Here is a 19701-nt window from a genome sequence, read left to right as displayed (position 1 = left end):
AGGTGCTTTCAAGTTAGAAAGGCTTGATGGTAAGGAAGTCCCAAGAACATGGAACGCGAACAACTTGAGAAGGTTCTACTCCTAACAGACGGGGCGACACGCCGACCAATCGAGCTAAGTGGTTAATTTGCGGATTTGAACTTTCCATAATGACCTACGGGTCCTTTATGCAATTACCGAATAAGATATACTTGTGCAAATTTTCTCTCTTGTCTTGTTTCCCTTTTTCCAGACAACCCGTTCTATCACGACCGACAACGACGCGCGGCCCCGGGACTGATCACCCCGGGAGCCCGTCAACTACCGCGATAACAAATGACTACGCGAAAGGCCACGATTCGTTAATATAAACGACAGCTATAAACCAATAACGGTTAATAGAAACGATAACACAACCAGACGAATAAGAAAGAGTTAACTACGTTAAAGCGGGCAAACGACTAAAAAGTCAAATTGTTCACAAAAGCCAAAATAAAACGGCTAAACCAAAAAAGTTTTAGACAGAGAATTCATTTCTTGGGGACGTCAACAATTTTGTCGTCTTTGATGACCTTGAAAACGCCGATCGCCGACGTGTCAAACTCGGGAGCGACAATTTTAACCTGAGCTTTAAGAGCCTCCTCGGTCGCCAAAATCGCACCCTTCCCTTGCTTGACGACGTCTTTATACTTTGCTTTCCATGTTGCCAGTTCGGCCTCCGCGGTCTGCTTCTCCTTCTCTATTTCGGCCACCCGTTTCTGTGCCGCGCCGACCTGACTTTCTAAAGCCATTTCACGATCGACAAGACGAGAAACCGTGGCGTCTGACTTTTCTAACTTCTTTTCAGCGGTGGCGGCTTTCTTCTCGGCAGCAGTAGCTTTCTTCTCGGTGGCATCAAGCTTCTCATTTGATTGGGTCAGCTGCTCCCGGAGAGTCTCAACTTCACTTTTAAGCTCATTGTTAGCCTTCCCAGCAGATTCCAACCTTCTACGAAGGGACTCCATCCCAGATAGCTCGAACTCGGCCTTCCGAGCTATCACGGCGCCGCGCAAAAGGGTACGGTACATCCACCTCGCCTGCCCAGCAAGGGAAGACTCATGGAAATACTCTTCGGTACCAGGAATCAGCTGGGAATCTATAAAGTTCCCGGCATCAAAATTCCTCTCCATGACAGTGAGAACCCCCTCAGGACTGGACGACGTCTTCCTCTTCCTCTTGAGGCTAGGGACCTCTTCCACCTCGTCATCGGCATCCGGGTTAGACGTCGAACCCCCAGTGCCGATCACCTCGCGGAAGGGGGAGACATGAACCGCTTTGTCACCTTCAATTTGGGCAGCTTGGGCCGAGGTGCCGGTCTCGTCGACCACGGCCCCTTGCTCGGTAGCAGCCTTGTCCTCCGGGGGAGCAGCAGACTTCTCAGCAGCAGATTTCTCATTACCCCCCTCGTCGTCACTAGCACACAGGAAGGTTTGGAACAAGTTAGGGAGACCCGTTATCTCGACAGACATCCCCACTGTAAAAAAGCAAACGAAGTTGGTTAGTTGCAACAAGTTGTTAACAAAAGCAAGAAGATAAGAAACAAGACAAGTAGAAGCTTCTCACAAATATAATTACGACCGGCCTCCCGATCACCCATAAGGAGGTGAGGATTCACATGATTCCTCCCGAAGACTGCCATCAACACATCGGCAATCTTCCTATCCACCGCAGACATGCCCTTATAGGTTACCTTAACGAAGGCATTGGACCCAGCCCCGAAACTCCAATAGGTCGGGATAAGGCGTACCCCCTCCAGCGACAACCAAAAGGGATGACGACCTTTGACGGGGCGGACCTTGAAATATTTGTCCTTAAATCCATGATAGGAGTCCTCGAACAAACCAAAAATCCTCCGACCTTGAGCAGACCGGAAGGACATGAACCCCTTTTTATGTTTTCCCTCCTTCGAGGGGTTTGTAAGGTTGAAGAAGAAAAGAAAAACATCTACAGACACCGGAAGCTCAAGGTATTCACAAACCATCTCGAAACAGCGGATTGAGCCCAGCTGTTCGGATGCAGCTGCGACGGCGCCACGGAAACCCGGCTTAAAAGCGCCATCTGGAAGGCGGAAAACGGGATACGAACCCCAACTTGAGTAAACATGGATTTGTAGAACCAAATCCAATCGGCAACTCGGGGATGGTGGAGATTGATCTCGTACAATCGCTCGTGAGGAGCCGGGACAAAGACGTCATAATTGGCTTCCTCATCAGTCCCTCCACACAAGTACTCGGCTTGTCGAAACTCGGTGAGCTCCTCCTCACCCATTTGGTTGGGCGAATCCTTTACATCGGAAACGACCCAAGCGTAGGGATCGTACGCCGCGGGAGAAGGGGAAGCCCGGGAGACCGTGCGAACCATACCTACATGGGGGACCATCCAGTCAGTCCAAGAGATCGGTTGCTCAGGTCGAGTACAGACACTACCCCCACTACTCCCCAACTAAGGATAAACACTATTAATGGACGTAAAAACTCAGGAAAAAACCTACCCTGGAATGATACCCCCCTAACACATATAACCACTATCGAAAGGCTACACAACAACAACAAAAACCAAGCAACAAGCATGCAAGAATGAAGCACAAAAGAAAAGAATTCAAAGAATTACCTGAGTTGATGGAAGGAAGATGAAATTGCAAGTATGGAAGGATGATGTACAAAGGCACCACAAAGACGTTCTGAAATTTTGTAGCAAAAAAAAGGAAAAAGGGAGAGATGGGAAGTGTGAAGAAATGCAGAAGCATAAAACTGACTGTTTAAAAACTGTCCCCCAGGAAGCGCGAAAAACCTGGGGGCAGAGTAGTCTTTGCAAAAGGGGTTTATTCGCCCCATTATGAGCATTTAATGCTCGGCGCAAGGAACGATGCGATGAAACGGTTGCTTATGCAACCCAGCGGACACGCGCGTTGGGGGCATATTCTTCCCACGTGCGGCCGACTTGACGAGAACAAACGAAACGCGAAACGGCACGCTATTGATAGTTCCCACGACTACCACTGGCGCGTGGGGGCACTGTTACGGCTCGGCCCAAGCAACTCGCGGGTCAACCCGACCCAAGGATAACCCGACCCGAACGGTCGGGGACATGCAGCTCACTGCGCGACCCGGACACGCGTCCCTGACAGCTCCCCATTACAGCTGTGAGGAAGCTTCGAGGAAGGTGGGCCTGTCCTTGAAGGGCCCACCTCTGACACGGTATAAATGGGGAAGGACTTGCCCTTCCCCCAAGGTACGTCACATTTTCCCCAATCATTTCCCCGCCTGCACACTGACTGACTAGAGCGTCGGAGTGTCTTTGCAGGTGGCACCCCCCTTTCCTCTCACGACAAGTTCTCGGCTACTCGGCAAGCCCGAATTCAGCACAGCCGCGATTGAGGCGTTCTCACTCCCTTCAAATACCACCCGATCTGTCCGGTAACCGACCACGGAACATAAAGAATAATTTTGATATATTGACATTGTAAATAATTTATACAATCGTATAATTATATCTGTTTTTTTTTTATGATCATTTTTGTAGAATATAATTATTTTTGTTAATATAATACTATATAATTAAATATATGTATAAAATTATTTTATCATATTATCAATATATCAACATTAAATTTTTTCTTAAAAGTCTACATAAGATTCTTATTAAACTTAAACATAAAATATTAGAATCTCTTACGAGCATGAAGCATCCCACCATTATTTTAGAGCTTACATGAAGACATCACCACTTTCGACCTCTTTACAAAAACCAAATCACAAAACAATGTAAGCCTTGGAATAGTTATCATGTTTCTTATATGTTGAGATTATTACTAATGAAATTTTTTCATTTTAATGAATGGATAATAAATATATTGAAATTTTATATATTTAATAACTTTACATGTTAGCTTAATCTATCTAAATTTGATCGAATGTACAATCAATTTATTTTTTAAATCGATACATAATTATTAAAAAGGTTAAGTATTTTTTTCATCTTTAACGTTTTGGGTCAAAATCAAAATGTTTTCGATTTTTTTTGTTATTAAAATTATTCCTAATATTACAAAACATTATAAAATCATCATTTTAAAAAAAATAATACTACTTTGATAATTTTATCATTAAAACAAAAATAAAAATAATATTAAAAAAAAGAAAAACAAAACCCCACCCCACTCCCCAGCCTCTTCGGTCTCCCCCCGGCAATCCAAAAAATTTTACCTTCCTCCTACTCTCACACACGCCCCACTGCCAACATAACCAAACTTTCAGACCTCCGACTCTGCTTTTCAAGTTTCAACTTCCTTCTTCCTCATTCCTTCTATTCTTATGTTAATGATGCTAACTACCTGAACCACTTGTTCAAATCGCAAAGTTTGCATTGAGGCACTGTCATTGCGGAAGAAGAAAGAGTGAGAAAGCAGTGCAGCTGAAGAATAATTGACATTTGAAAGGCATAATTATTAAGAGAGCGACAATGAGAACCCTCTGCAACGTATGCGAAAACGCCGCTGCAATTTTATTCTGCGCCGCCGACGAAGCTGCTCTTTGCCGCTCTTGCGATGACAAGGTTTGGCTTCAATTTTATCAAGCTATTGTTCTTCCGTTCATTAATGTCTAGTCATTTCGATTAGTTTACTACACAAATTGAATTGTTATGGAGCAAAAATAATAGATGAAATTATTAGCACGGGTTTAAAATTTATTGTATAGTAGGAGCCTAGGACAAGTATATTGCTTCGTTTGACTTGATTCACTTATATGAATACAATTGTTCAGGCCATTGGTTGGTAAACAAGATCTAAAGCTTTTCTCTATTAGTCTACTGATCCACTTAATTGAGTTTTGTTTTATTTTATTTTTATATGGATTCCTGACCATATTGTGCATTGTTGAGGTTTGAGTGTGGTTTTATGTTGGCTGTTGGAATTGTATTGGGTAAGGGATTGAAGTGGAAAGAGTTAAGGATAGTGGGTGGGACGGTGGTAGCGGTAATGATGATGGTGAAGAGAGAGAAAGAGAAAGAGAGAGAGAGAGAGGTGAGTGATGGGTAGATGATGAAGATGCAGGGAGACAGATGGAGGGGGTTAGTGGCGAAGGAGGGAAGAGGCTTTTTTTAATTTTTGTTTGAAGGGTAAAATTGTCAAAGTATTATTATTTTTTATAAAAATGATGATTTTATAAAGTTTTGTAATATTGGGATAATTTTAATAACAAAAAAATCGGAGACTATTTTTATTTTGATTTTGACTCAAAATATTAAAGACAAAAAAATACTTAACCCTTATTAAAAAATATAAAATAACTTAATATAAAGATAATATTATAATTTGGAGCTACTGATAATTAATTTTACAATAAGTAATTTGGTTAATTTTAATTCAAATACAAAACTTTTTCATGTGATAATAGTGTATTAAAATAAAATTATATTATTAAATATATAAATAATATTTAATTAATAAAAATATATAATAAAATAATTTTCAATTACCAACCATACAAAACAAACATCTTAACATTCTTACCCTTCATTTTCGTTTACTTCCTTTCTTGACTCACAGACAAAGAGCAGCGTGATCGGAACAAATGAGCGAAGGAATTTTAGTTTTGGAATGAAAGCTAAGGGCGGTATGTTTATTGGCGCCTTTCTTTTTTGTTTTCACATTGTAGGTTTAAGGTTGACAATTTATACCCTATTCATAAATATTTATACCCTATCCATAAATATCCAACTCGTTCCAACCCAAATAAATAGGGTAGATTACCTTATTCGCACCTCATATATAACACATATTTTATAAAAATTAGACATATAGTGAAAAAAGTGAGAATTGAACCTACAATTTCATTTATGTAATGACTTAAAATAAGTGAACAACTACTAAATTAATAAGTTAAGTTAATAATTTAGAGTATTAGTTTTTTATTTTTTATGTTATTAATGTGTATAAAATTCGAAATGATTGAATTTTATATTTATTTTAAAAAAATTTGATATTTCTGCGGGTAAAGTAAAGTAGGATAAGATTTAGAATTTTAGGATGTGAGTAGGGTTAGGGTTGAAAAATTCTCAACCCACAAATAGAGTAAGATAGAGTTTTAATGAAATTTTCAATCAACTAGTAGAATTAGAGTAGGGTCCAGGGTTAGGGTAGGGCCCTACCCATTGCCAGCCCTATGTACGTTTTAGTAACTATAACCGTTTTCATGCATTCGCCACTTCGTTGCAGAATAATAAGTCTTTCTTTTTCATCTTCTTCTTCAAGAAAAATTCATACTTCTTTATCTTCATTTTCATCACCATTCTTTTCTCTAGCTCTCCCTTTCTCATCTCTTCAATCCCTAGTTCACACTTCATCTCCATGTTAATCAACTAATAATGGCTTCTGTAAGCTCATCAACAATCTTGCAGAAGCTAGATTCCAAGGATTTCATAGGCTTCCGATCATTGTTTCTTGAATACTTTAATGATCTCAACGAATTTTCCATGTCAAAAAACCAAAGGGAAGTACAATCGATCGCTGAGAAGTTTTATCCGTTTCTAATGGATTCCTTTGGAATTCTTCACAAACACTTGGAGAACATCTTCAAATCCAGCAAAGACAAGGAGATCCTCGCGGAACTGGTGAAGGTATACAAAATGTGCTTGGATTGCTTCGACAAAGTGGCCCCTGCGATGCAGCAACGCAAGCCGTATGTAGCGGAGTTTGAGAGACTAAATTTTATCAAGTATCTCGAGAAGTTCGGTTACATATCAGAAGCGGAAACCGAGTCTATAAGCTTGTCCAAGACGCTTCAAGACTCGAGTAAACCGACAGAGAGGAAGAGTAGGAAGCGTATACGTGCTGATCAGGATAAATGTTTGGGTTCTTTAATAGTTCAAAATGCTGTATTAATGGTGAGTTTGACGGCGGCATTGGGAGCCGATGACAATGACGATGTCGGTGATAGCCGCTTCAGGTCTTTGCTTTGTTTGTTGGAAGAAATGAGGCCGTGGCTAAGGTATTTGTAAGCATTTACTACTTCCATAATTCGTATATTTCCACCATTAAAATTCAAAGATATGGTAGTTTTACCTTAATTCGCAGGAAAATAGATACAACTGAGAATTTGCGCATCAAGTTGGTGGATGATTTGTCTCGTAACGCCTTCAAATTGTTGAGAAGAACAAATTCTGACGAAGATTTGATAATTTCCTTCTGCCGTGTGACACTTACTGAGTATGTCAAATCTCCAAGAAAAGATAAAGTCTACGAGGTAACTCTGTTCTATGGTTTGTATATATGCATAAAAAATCTTTCCCTTGACATTATCAAATTTTAACGCAGATTGCCCAAAGCATGTGCTCCTTACTGTTTGAACTGCATAAGAATAAACCGAATTATATTGCTAATGTACTGGATGTTATCCTGGATTGTGTTCTTTCTGAGTGCCAGGTATTGTCGATGAAATATGAAACCCTATACTTACAATTCAGTCATTTTGTTTGATAATTTGGATCAATTATGTTTGGCCCTTTCAGCTTGGAGAGGGAAATGCTGGAACAAGGTTTATTGAAACTGTATATTTTTGTGTACGGAGTGCTACAGAAGCATGTACTCGTCGTACAGTTGCAGTATGTCTGAACAGAATAGCTGAACATTTTAAACAGGTAATTTCTGTCTTTTTGTGCACTGATTATCAATTTTTTGTATTTCACTTTGATTGAAGTATTTTGGCAGGTTAATCCACTCATTTTTTCAATATTGAGGCTTTATGCCACTGGGTTGCTCCTTGATGATTCTACCTCTCAGTCCAGAATTGGAGATCCTGCATCCACCAGAAGTTTGAAGTTTGACTGTCAACTTGGAAACTTACTTAAACAACAGAACGTGCTGCAGACTTCCTTAGATTCGCTTTGTTCTGTCGCTGAGGCTTCACTGACTTACCTTCCATTTTGTTCCCACCCATTGAGATTCTTATGTTTACCTCTTGCTAATTCAATTGATGAAGAAATGTCTCAGTTTGTTAATAAAGTGGTGGATGCTTCTGTTGAAAAACTTATGTCCACAGTGCAAGATCAATTCCATATCCTTTGCAATAGTATTCTATCTAGTCCAAGGTACGAACAGTGAAATTTCTACAGTAATTCTACTTGTACCAATTTGTTGTCGTTGATGCACACAATTTGAAAGCTTAGACAGTATGTTTATCTCATTTTATATTGTGAATTGTGATGATGAGTATCTATACTTCTTCCTGGCCAGCTTTACATCTGAAAAAAACACCAACGAATTTGCAGAGAAATGTCAAACAGTGATTAGTGTAGCTTTAGCAGCCTACACTATTTCAATCAGAACAAATCTTAAAGTCCAGGTTTTCTTTTTTATTTCTAACTTCTGTTATAATGTTTTCCAATTAAAAAAGGGTTATTGACTTACTGTTGACTATATTTTGTGTTTTGAGTACTTAATTAGTTGTTTTTTTCAATATTCCAGGAGAGCAGTAAGTTAGTTAAGCAAATCATAGCCAGCAAATGGCTAACATATGAAAGCATTTCAAAGATATGTGGTTGTCTCAACGAAATTTTTGTCATTTTGTTCGCAGACAAGCATAAAAAGGTATCTAAGGTCGTTTTCACATTCTTGATAATATTGTGGACTCCGCAAAATGTCTTGAGCATTTTCATATTGCTTATTTTATGGCATTTCATTACAGGCTTTAAAGGTTCTAAACCTGTATTGTACAGCATCATGGATCACGATTGAATATCACTGTTCGAAGCTAACCAGTGGGGCATTGAAAGAGTTGGTAAATAACTCTTGCAAAAGAAGCACTGAACTTTTAGATGCTCCTTATGACATCAATCCTAGAAAGATAAGAAAAAGACTGATTGAGATCCTTAAAAGCTGGTACACTGCCAACAGTCTATCTAAGGATTTGCCACCTCCTATGTTTGTAATGAAGTGGCTGATGAAGGTACTTTTTCGAACTGTTTAGGTTTAAGTATTTGGTAGTTTTCTTCTGTTTTTCAATTTCTTCTACGGATTGCTAGGATGATATAATAATGCAGATAAAACAGGAACATGCTAAGCATATAAAAGAGGGAGTGGATTCATGTTCTACCGAATTCTCCAACAAGAACGTTAGCTTCATCCTGGAGCAGGTTCAGCATCTTAGCATATACGTTCAAGTTTCAATAGAAGTTTTCACTTTCCTTATGCCATTTACTGAATGTGCATTGGACCTGCTGTGAATGTATATTGTTAGGAACTTATATCATATGAGGCAGAGAGTCTAGAACACCCAAAACATTCTCAGAAAATGCTGATGAAAATTACGAAGATCCTCCTGCAATACATATATATCACTGACGATTTGAAAAGAGCCCAGGCCCTACTAAGAAGGGGAAAAGCATTAAGGATTTGTACCACTGCTAGTCATGATGACTGCATTCAGTGTCTCACCGATGCAATAACTATCATGGTTAGCTCTTTGGTTATTCTTGTGTCTTCCTCAGTATATAACTTTTACTATTTTAAAGTACTCGATATACAAGCCATTTACACAAAGTAATTCCTTTTCAACAGAAGAATTATGGTGAAATGAGTGCCAACAAAAACGTTATTGATCATCAGTTGGCTGTGGCCTATTGCCTACGTGCTTTATCTACCCAGGAAGCTGAACCAAAATCGGTGGTACTAGAACACTTGCCATTAATTTTCACTATTTTAACCTTTGTTTTCCCACTGTCCCCAGACCCCTGCCTAAAACCGCTGATTCTCTGAAAAGCTTAGCTTGCTTTGTACATTAAACAGCGAATCTCTGAAGATGTTGAGAGTGCATTGGATCTGTGGTTGGACATTTCTCGTTTTGATTTCCCTGAGGACAGAGAGCGTTCTCAACCGTTTGATAGTATTATGGTTCTGCTCTACAACACAATTGATTTAGTTCAACTCAAGGTCTATATTGCTTCTTTAGTTATTGTGGTTTCTGTAATTGTTGCGTAAGGTTTCTATAGTGACAATATCAGAATATGTTTGCATATTCAGGGTTTCTTGAAACTCTCCAAGAAAGCATATCAGATGGTGATTAGAATCTTTAAACGGAAGTTCTCAACTGAGAAGTGGTTGACCTTACTATGGGAAAGTAGAAGGCTAAGACATGCCCTTTGCGCTTCCCCGATCAGTGATGCATTTATCCAGTCTTCACTAGACTTAGTTAATGAACTTTCAAAAGTTGACATCTGGACAAGTCACCTTCGAGAAAATCCTATACAATTAATAGGTTTTCAGCAGAATTTCTCATTTTTGTTTGCTAGTTCAGATACAGATTCTTCCTGTTATGAAGCCTGTTTTCAAAGAAAGATAACAATTGATGATGTTAAAAGCGCCGCAGAGAAACTTTCAAATGTAAGGTTCTTTTGGAGCTAAAATTTAGTATACTGTTTATTTATTCCAATCTTCATTTTATTCTTTCAGGATTCTGTTCCACTTCATTCTACTTTTCTTCGCGGGAGTCTGTATTATGATTTATGCTCATGGCTCGTTGCAAATGGACAATTAAGAGAGGTATGTGCTATGTAATGTGTTTGGGTGAGATTCTTGTTTCTAATTAAAATAGATTAGATATTTTTAGGTGGAAAATATATTAAACTAATTTTAATTAATTAATATTAACTAACTTTAAAGTTTAAGTGTATAATTTAAAATTTAAAATAAAATTTAAAATCTTAAAAATTAGTTAATTAGTTAATATTAACTAAAAAGAAGTTAATTATCTAACATTATTTTTCTACCTAACAATATAAGATGTAACCATAATTGCAAGAGGTAATGTTGAATTTGGTGCCTAAACTTGTAAGCTAAGTCTTAATTAGTATTTGAAATTTTAATTGTCTTTATTTTATCCTTAAATTTTACAAACATGATACACATTAATTCTATAGAGTGCTAACATGAACCGTTTGATGTTATATTGAAACTTGTAAATGATGTCATTTTGGTTTTGCATTCAAATAGTCAAAAAATAACCAGATTACTTGTTATATAATATTTTTTTAGACTATTTGAGTGCCAAAACAAAAATAATATCATTTTACAAAATTCAACATATCTAGCTAACCACGTCAGTGTTCCATTAACAACGTTTGTGTGTCAAAAATTATCCAAAGAACTAACATGAGTTACATTTATAAAGTTTGAGGACTAAATAGAGATAATTAAAATTTCAAATACTAACTTAAAGTTTGTGTACAAAATTAGAGACCAAATTAAATATTATCTCATAATTACAATCTAGATATATGTTCCAAAACATTCTCGTTTCGTCCTTCCAAAGTTTGGGAATGAATCCTTTTAATTGTTAAAAAAAATTAGAAGTGTAAAGTGTGATTTTTAATCTTTCATTATTCTCTCTTCTATATTTATTTTTAATCCTACTTATAAAATTAATAATAAGAGATTATACTTTAGTTCTTCAATTATTAAAAAAATGGAGAGTATTCATTCCCTCCTAAAAGTTCCAATCCCTACTTATTCTATTAAGCATATCTTAATTTTTCTAAAAGAAAAGCGTTGTAATTTTTTTAGTTTTTCTTTTAATGATTATCTTTGGTCCTTTGTGGCATGTGTATTAGCTTCTTCCGATTCAAATTGATTTCCGATCTCCTTCTCGAAAGTATAAATCAAGCTCATTTTATTCTCCTAATTATTTTGTTAATTTTATAATAAGCCAGTATTTAAATGTATATTTAATTTTGAAAAATATAAAAAATAAATTTTCTTTATTTAAAAGTAAAAATAATTAAAATAAAATTTAAAATTTCTAATTATTTTTCTTAAAAATAATATACTGATAGCTAAAGATAAAATAGGTTTTTTTTTTTTTCATCCAACATGCAAAGGATTACTGTGGTATTAAAATCAGTCACTTATACAGTTGCTCGTGATACGAGGCTTGGTTTCAAGTGGCACATGTGTCTTCCAAACAACCACATTAAAAGCTAGAATCTGGCTCTAGCCTGGAGAAATGAATCCATCTACTGTGTGAATGTGTAGTATACGTGTTGTGTTATTAAAAAAAAAAAAAGGGTTATTGTTGATTTTTTCATCTTAAGTATCTCTTTTTTCTTTTGTTAGGCTCTTTCATTAGCTAAAGAAGCCCGAAACTTATATGTTGGACTCTGCAAAGAGAAATTTGGGGACAACTTCAAGAAAAATAGAGTGAATGAATCAGTTGCCAGGAAGATTGCACAATTTGATATAGAACTGTGGGACTTCAGCCAATGTTATTTTAGTCCATGGAATAGTATGCAATGTTATCTTGAGAGTACTCTTCAGGTTTGACTTTAATTTCTCACTAACTTGTAGGAATTCTAAAACTTCAAAATATTTTGCATGCTGTATGCTGTATTTTATCTTTTAACACTCTTACAGGTAGGACTTATCTGCAAAATTAGTGGAGATGCAGAGTTGGCCAAAGCTTATTTCCTGGACGGGAAAGACACGTCTTACTCGTTACATTTGCCTTCTTTCATCGTTGCATTTTGCTCCGAACTAGGTATTTTACCCATTGTAACCTCTTATCCCTTATTTATTTACCTATTTATTTATTTATATTACATATAATAAACTCTTAAATTCTTATCACATCCATTATTGTTTTATTCATAGTTATTATAAAATTCAGATTTTCAATCGACCCAATCAGGACAATGAATCACTGTGAGAAGTACACTTCAACCAGTGAATTATAATGGAACCGTTTAAATTAAAATAATAATTTATTTTCAGTTTTGTATTATATTAGAAAAAAGCTAACACATATAATAAAGAACACTTAGTTTGCTAACGAGCTATAGTTCAAATGGCATATTCTCTTCATACATATAATATTCAATTAATTATATTTCCATTTTTTTCTAATTAGTCTTTCCATGTTTACAATATAGTTTTTTATCCGCACGTTGAACAGATCTCAATCTATTTTATTATTAAATAGATTAACAATATTTTCTGGTGTGATTTGTTAGGAAAAATTTATATTGAGAAAAGAGACTGGAATTCTGCAGAAAAGGAACTTCAAAATGCCAAGCAGATTTTAAGGGATAGCAATACAACTTTATGCTGTTCTAAGTGTAAATTAATCTTTGAAGTGACACTTGATCAGTATTATGGAGATTTGCATCAAAGTAAATATAAGACCTGTGAAGTGAAGAGTTTTAGTTCCGAGCATATATCTTTTTACGAATCAGCTCTGGCTAAATTAGATCTTCCTGAGTGGAAAAATTCTGTCAACTGTCCTGAAGATGGTAGTCTCAAAACAGCAGCGGTAGATGTCATCTCTGCAGGGACTTCTTGTATTTGCTTTACAATGAACGAAGCAGCTCAAAATGTAATAATGGAACCCACGAAAGAAGGTAGCTGGCATTGGCACTGTATTGCAACCGAAGTTTTAGAAGGCAGACTTCTTAGCGATTTTATAAACTTTAAATGGGAGTTTGTCCGGAGGAAACTTTCGATGAAGCTGCTCGCTCGATTAGGTAGTACTTATGACTGCCATTTCATTTTTTAGGAATTTTATATACACGAACCTGTGTATATATTTTTTACACTTTTTTTTAATAATAAAAATAATTGATAAGAAGTAATACAATTTAAAAAGGTGTACATAAAAAAAGTAGTGCAAACATCATTTCATTTTTTCGCTGTACGTGTTTTGTTGTGGCATAGAGTTGTTTGCTTCCATTTTTAACACAACTGTAGTTGAATCTAGTGAGATGCTTTGCATATGTTGGAGATGAGACACAGAAAATTCTTTTGAAGAGTACGACAATGCTTCACAGTAAAAACACATTCAGTGAAACAAATTCAGCGATTGCCATAGATTATTTTCAACATATAGTCCCAAAGGTGATCCTGGGAGACATGTTTGCGGTTGAACGTGCGGAGATACTCAAAGAAATATGTTTGTACTATTGGAATATCTATAATTCCAAGGCTACAACTACAAGGTATTTTTACTAAGTTGCTAGTATTTCTTATACTTGAAGACTGCATGTGTCCTACCTTCGTATATGCGTCAATATTAGCAATTTGGCATCCAAAATGTGCTTTAGAATTAACTTGTTATTTTGGTTTTGTTTTGCACATCTTGTGTTTGGAAGAAGACCCCCTGATAATTGTTGACAGGGACATCTATCGACCAGATTTTACTGAAGGACAATCACTTCTATAGAATTGATGATTGCTGAGGACCCAGTAATGAAAATATTTAGTAAATTGTTATCTCAAGAAAAAAAAGCCTTCAGTAAATTGTCGTTGTTTTTATTTAGTTATGCATGCAGTTTTGGGAATTTAACTATTTATAAGTAAGATTGATGTACTTCTAAGTTCTAAGATTCTGATTTTACCTTACAGGAATATTTTTCAGAATGAATCTTGCATTAGCCTTAAAGATCTAGCTTCTTGGCTGATGGTGGCATTTGTACTCTCCCGTGAGGTTCCCGATATTTTTCATAAGGTCACCGCTCTCTTCACATTTACCACTCGTTGGCAATGTTTTTCACTTTATTGGTTTAATATGCTAGTTGAATTACCATAATCTTTCGTTTTAATAGTGTATTTATTCTAGTAGAGTAGTAGTGTAGATTACTTCTTCAGAGTTTTTAATGCATCAGTCAAACAATAATTGAATCTAAACTTTATATATGGCCTATATATATAACACGCTGCTATAGCGTCTATCTACTATCATATTGATTATCTTAATCCTGATTTAGAGGTTGATATGGTTTCATCCCTTGCTCTTTTATCATCTGAACTGACCTTAGTCAAATGTTGATACTGCAACAGGTGTCTCAGTTACTTGCTGTGACATATGTTGTTTCTGACTCGAGAGAGCAACTTTCTCTGCCATATATTAGCAAAAGTTTGGGTGAAAATGCTTGGGCTTCGTATTTCCACCAAGCGTCCATTGGAACTCATGATACTCACTCATCTCGTCTAACTGGAAGATGCAAGGTACAACCCCTTGTCTTTGGTCAATTATCGTGCATAGTTTTTTCAGTAATACTTGTTCCTTTGTCTCAGTGTCCTTTATTTGACTTAAATCAATTCTCATTACATCTAACTAAGCTATGTATGTACATCATGAAATGGTTAAGAGTCCAACCTAGATGGCACAAGAATTTTATTCAACGGGTTAGAAACCTGATCATTTAGTTAATCAATAATGAGTGACTGCTATCACTCAAACCTTGTAACTGTATATTAATTACTACTTACTTGGATCTTAAAGGTGACATATTGTAAGTTATGATAATTATGATATGTATGTTTATCAGTCAAATTAAACATTGTTGTGTGTTTTTTTCATCGTTAAATTTCAGGGTTCAGATAAATCCAACATAGGAGGGACATACAACTTATCCAGGTAACAGTTGTGCTTATTATTGCATCATAAAGCCAACCTCCAATTGATATACAACCTGAAGTCTTGCCTCTCTCTTCCTGCAGGCTTGTGCCTGATGACACTGAAGTTCTTGCAGAATGTGTAAAACAGTTTTTGGGTGATCTTCCATCTACAACAGTCATCTGCCTGACTTTACTTGGACATGATTATGCTAGTTTACTCAAGGAATTTTCCCCTAGTGTTAAAGCATGGATACTGTTGTCCAGACTCACTTTTGAGAGTGAACCTATAGTAGCATTATTGCCTTTGCATCCTATTTCAGAAGGTACACACACATATAGCCACCAAGTATCAACCGTAAGATACTTAACAAGATCATTTTTCTTTCCATTTCCTTTTTTTTACTTTTAAATTTTTAATTGCACCATCCAGATGTAATTGATCCGCCAATACTTCCCAAGTATAAAATTTTAAGAGATTGGTGGTGTCCATGGGGTTCGACAGCCTTAGATGAAGTAGTTCCAGCATTCAAAAATATTTTAAAAGAGGATTATTCGCGAGAATTGGAAGAAAATACATCTGAACAGCAGCAGCTGTGGTGGAACCATAGGAAAACGCTTAATCAACGTCTTCGTCAGTTGCTAAGGTGTGCTACCCTCTATGATTTTCTGAGTTGTCTTGTCTGGCATTAACTTCGGTTAACGGGCTCTCTTATTGATAAGCATATTTTGCATGAAGCTCCATAGTTATTGAGGATCACTTTATCAAATTTTTATTAAAAGATCTAGAAACTAAAAGCACCACTATGCGCAACGACAGTCAAGGACATGATGAAGTAAGTTTGAATTTTAAGAAACTAACTGTTATGTGTATCCCTCAACTATTGTCACACCTTACCATGCAGGAGCATTGAAGAATCGTGGTTTGGATCATGGAAATGCTTGCTTCTTGGAGAATTGTTAAATTGCAAGAATTTTGAGTCTCTGCTTGAGCATCTTGTGAAGGAGTTAAGATCTGAATGTAAATTGGAAGTTAACGAGGGCCTCGTTAGAGTTATTCTTGGAGGAACCAGACATGTTTGTGGACGAGAAAAGCTAAAGTGCAAGAAAGACTGCTATATTGCTAAAGTAGGCCATTGTGATCAAGGAATGAGTGGGATATTATTAAATGCCGCCGATGGTTTTGGGGTGTCATCTGATAAAGCTTTTCAACTGTTGAAGCATGCGTTGATTGAGCTGGACGCAGATAAGAATAGTAAAAGAGAGCCAATTATTCTTGTGTTAGATTATGAGGTGCAGGTAATTGTTCTCTGACATAAAACTAGTTAGGAATTAAATTTCGAGTTCTACTCTATGGATTAATTAGAGAGAAATGATATGTAGTGGGTAGAAAACGGAAGAAGAAAAAACAAGTGGTGGGGGCATATTTCTTTGAGAGGGGTGCTGGTGTGTAGTGAAATAACATTGTGGTATCTTAAAATACTGTCTTCATTTATGATAGATGCTTCCGTGGGAAAACATTCCCATACTTAGACAACTTGAAGTATACCGGATGCCTTCTGTCAGCAGCATCTCTGCCTTGGGTGATACAGGAAGCAGATCCCAAAAGGAAGCTGGAAGAAAATGTCCCTCATTTCCCTCAATAGATCCTCTGCACGCCTTCTATATACTAAATCCAGATGGAACCGTCCCTGAATGTCAAAATGAATTTGAGAATTGGTTTAAAGAGAACAATTTGAAGGTATTTTGCAATTTGAAGTTGGCAGGAGAATAATTGGTTTATTTGTGTGTCTACTGAATCAAATTTTGTTACTCCACAGGGGAACACAGGTTTGGCACCAACCCGAAAATTATGGGCTTCTGCATTGGAGAAGCACGACCTTTTTATATACATCGGGCATGGAAGTGGTACACTTTTGATAAAATATCACTAAATTTAAATATAACTATCAATCTCTTCTTATTACTGATGACGGTTGTGTTTTCACTTTTTCACAGGAACAAAGTACTTTAGCTTGGAAAATTTTCAGCATCTAAATAAATGTGGTGCTGTGGTGTTGTTAGGGTGCAACAGCGGTACCGTTTACTTGCAGGGTAACTGTGCACCGCTATGTATTCCCCTGCAATATCTTGCAGCCGGTTCTCCGGCTATTGTTGCTAATTTGTGGAAAATATCAGCAAAAGATATCAGTACATTTGGTAAATACTTGCTCCAGGCGTGGGTCAAGAAAAGATTTGAACTTGAAAAAGAATGCCCTAACAACTGTGATCACCCACCAACACTTGGAGCTTTCATAGGTCGTGCACGGGATGCTTGCGAACAAGAATTTATGACAGGTGCAGCACCTGTATGCTACGGTGTTCCTACTCGGATTTGTGTGAAGAAGAGAGTTTCGTCCATGGCCACTTGATACTCGTTGACTTAATCATCAAATCTTAGTGAGTGGTAAGGGTCTTGGGTATTATTTTGCTCGGGTGGTTGGATTTTTGGAGATATGTGTATGTTCTTTTTTGGTATTATAACGCGGCATCAAGCCCAAAAGGAAACAGAAAGACTAGAAATTAAGAATTAATCGAAGTAAAGAACCTGTGGTACATTTTTTCTCTTTAGGAGAATGTTTCACTCATGACACGAGAGTTTTCTAAGAACATATGGTTCTTTCTTTTTACACTTAATCAAATATCATATAAACATATCTTCTGACTTATCCAGTACATTATACAAATCTTCGTTACTTCTTCTAGTAAAATCTAACCTAATATTTTCTATACAATATCCATCATTACGCATAATTAACTAACACACATTCTATTCGGGAGTGCTAGTTAAATAATGATCATCTTGAATAATATAAATAATTACCAATTAAATAAAAATACACTATATCCTAATTTAATGTTACTAATTAAATTCAAGATTAATTTACTCTTTTAACTCTATTAACTCACATTGTTCACACATTATTCAAAAATATTGTTAGTTACTTATATTTTTCCTATTCTTATACTATTCATCATTACCCACAAATCACCGGTATACAAATTGCAAAAACAACAAATACTTGAACAATAATATCTTAAAACCTATTGATTTTCGATGAAGAACTTTGGACTTGAATTCATAGAAAAAAAAATCTTTTACAGAAGACGGCGCAACAAAAGTTTAAAATAGACTGCTTGAATCTTGTTGGAAAAGTGATCACAAACAAAGAGCTTGCCTTCAAAATCATCAAGAACACTCTAATTGGAGTTTGAGAAAATCTTGAAGATATGCCAACTTCTGAAGTGGACAAAAACAAAGTTCTAGTTTCAAGAACAAGATGAAAGGGCTACAAATATTAAAATAAGGGCCTTAGAATCTAAGAGACTATATTCTAAATTTTTAAATGTGGATGCAAGAAAATTCCATATCTAAGGTTAGACATGATTTTTTGGAAATTTGGGTCCAAATACATAGACTTCTCCAAGAATTCATTAATGTGGAATCATCAAAGGAGATTGAAAATAAAATAGGCTTGGTTGTAGAGGACTAGAGGCTGAAGATCTAATAGTAAAATATACTCTAAAAATATAATTTTTTTAAAGTTAAAATAGCAATTCCATATTCAAAACCCATACCCACTGGTTTTTATTTAAACAGTGATAGATTACTAAAGGCATTGATACAGTTAAGTAGAAAACAATTAAGTAATAGTAATAAGTTATTATATATAATTTAATTTAAAAAAAATATTTAGTATTTAATTTAAAAAAAATATTTAGTATTTAATTTAGTATAAATAAAAGTTTAATTCAATTTAAATATTAATGATTTCTAATATTTAAAAAATAAGTAATAATATTAAAAAATATGAAAAAAATATTATTACTAATATTTTTTAATTAAATAAAATTTTCAAATCTCATAAAATGATTTTTTTCTTTTTATAACCGTATTTTTTTATTCATTTGGTATTAATTCTCTCTATTTCAACTGGTACAACTAAGAGATCTTTTTCAACTATGAATATTGTAAAAAATAACCCATAAACAAAATGAAAGATGAATTTCTTGCTAATTGTCTTTTAATTATATTGAAAAGAAAATTACTCAAAAATTTGACACAAATTCTATTATTATCGATGAATTTTATGATACGATAGTACAAACATATTTTTTGTACTTTAAAATATATTCTCTATCGGTATATTTTTATAATACATCTTATATTATATCATTTTTTATATAATTTTTAATATTATGTGTTATCACACCCTATGATAACATTTCTAGATCCGTCCCTGATTGTATGAACTACGGTATTA

General features: G+C 35.6%; 1 protein-coding gene and 1 long non-coding RNA gene across 3 annotated transcripts; both read left to right on the top strand.

Moving 5' to 3' along the window:
• Window positions 1-8710: 8710 nt before the first annotated feature.
• LOC140184548 (uncharacterized) lies at window positions 8711-9447 on the top strand. The gene is made up of 3 exons (XR_011881613.1): window positions 8711-8963; window positions 9067-9150; window positions 9255-9447. It is a non-coding gene; the product is annotated as an uncharacterized lncRNA (long non-coding RNA).
• Window positions 9448-11904: 2457 nt separating this feature from the next.
• On the top strand, window positions 11905-18105 carry LOC112800459 (separase-like). 2 transcript variants are annotated; one of them, XM_072236643.1, is made up of 14 exons: window positions 11905-12037; window positions 12125-12325; window positions 12422-12545; window positions 13018-13527; window positions 13761-13998; window positions 14405-14507; window positions 14840-15007; window positions 15376-15419; window positions 15503-15723; window positions 15831-16044; window positions 16303-16696; window positions 16899-17138; window positions 17218-17305; window positions 17396-18105. In XM_072236643.1, exons 2-14 carry the CDS (start codon window positions 12296-12298, stop codon window positions 17806-17808), a joined length of 2787 nt encoding a protein of 928 aa, XP_072092744.1. In that variant the 5' UTR covers window positions 11905-12037; window positions 12125-12295; the 3' UTR covers window positions 17809-18105. The 2 variants fall into 2 exon arrangements, with proteins under 2 accessions (XP_072092744.1, XP_072092743.1); XM_072236642.1 differs by having other exon boundaries at window positions 11938-12029.
• Window positions 18106-19701: the final 1596 nt, after the last annotated feature.

The sequence above is a fragment of the Arachis hypogaea genome, chromosome 5, assembly GCF_003086295.3.
Source record: "Arachis hypogaea cultivar Tifrunner chromosome 5, arahy.Tifrunner.gnm2.J5K5, whole genome shotgun sequence".
NCBI classification, from domain to species: Eukaryota; Viridiplantae; Streptophyta; class Magnoliopsida; order Fabales; family Fabaceae; genus Arachis; species Arachis hypogaea.
This window is presented reverse-complemented; position numbering and strand designations above follow the sequence as displayed.

What these genes read in the sequence shown, in the direction of transcription:
- LOC112800459 (XM_072236642.1), top strand. An exon ending in TGTTAGATTATGAGGTGCAG is followed by an intron (nt 16,697 to 16,898) that starts GTAATTGTTCTC and finishes CATTTATGATAG; the next exon opens with ATGCTTCCGTGGGAAAACAT. An exon ending in TTAAAGAGAACAATTTGAAG is followed by an intron (nt 17,139 to 17,217) that starts GTATTTTGCAAT and finishes GTTACTCCACAG; the next exon opens with GGGAACACAGGTTTGGCACC.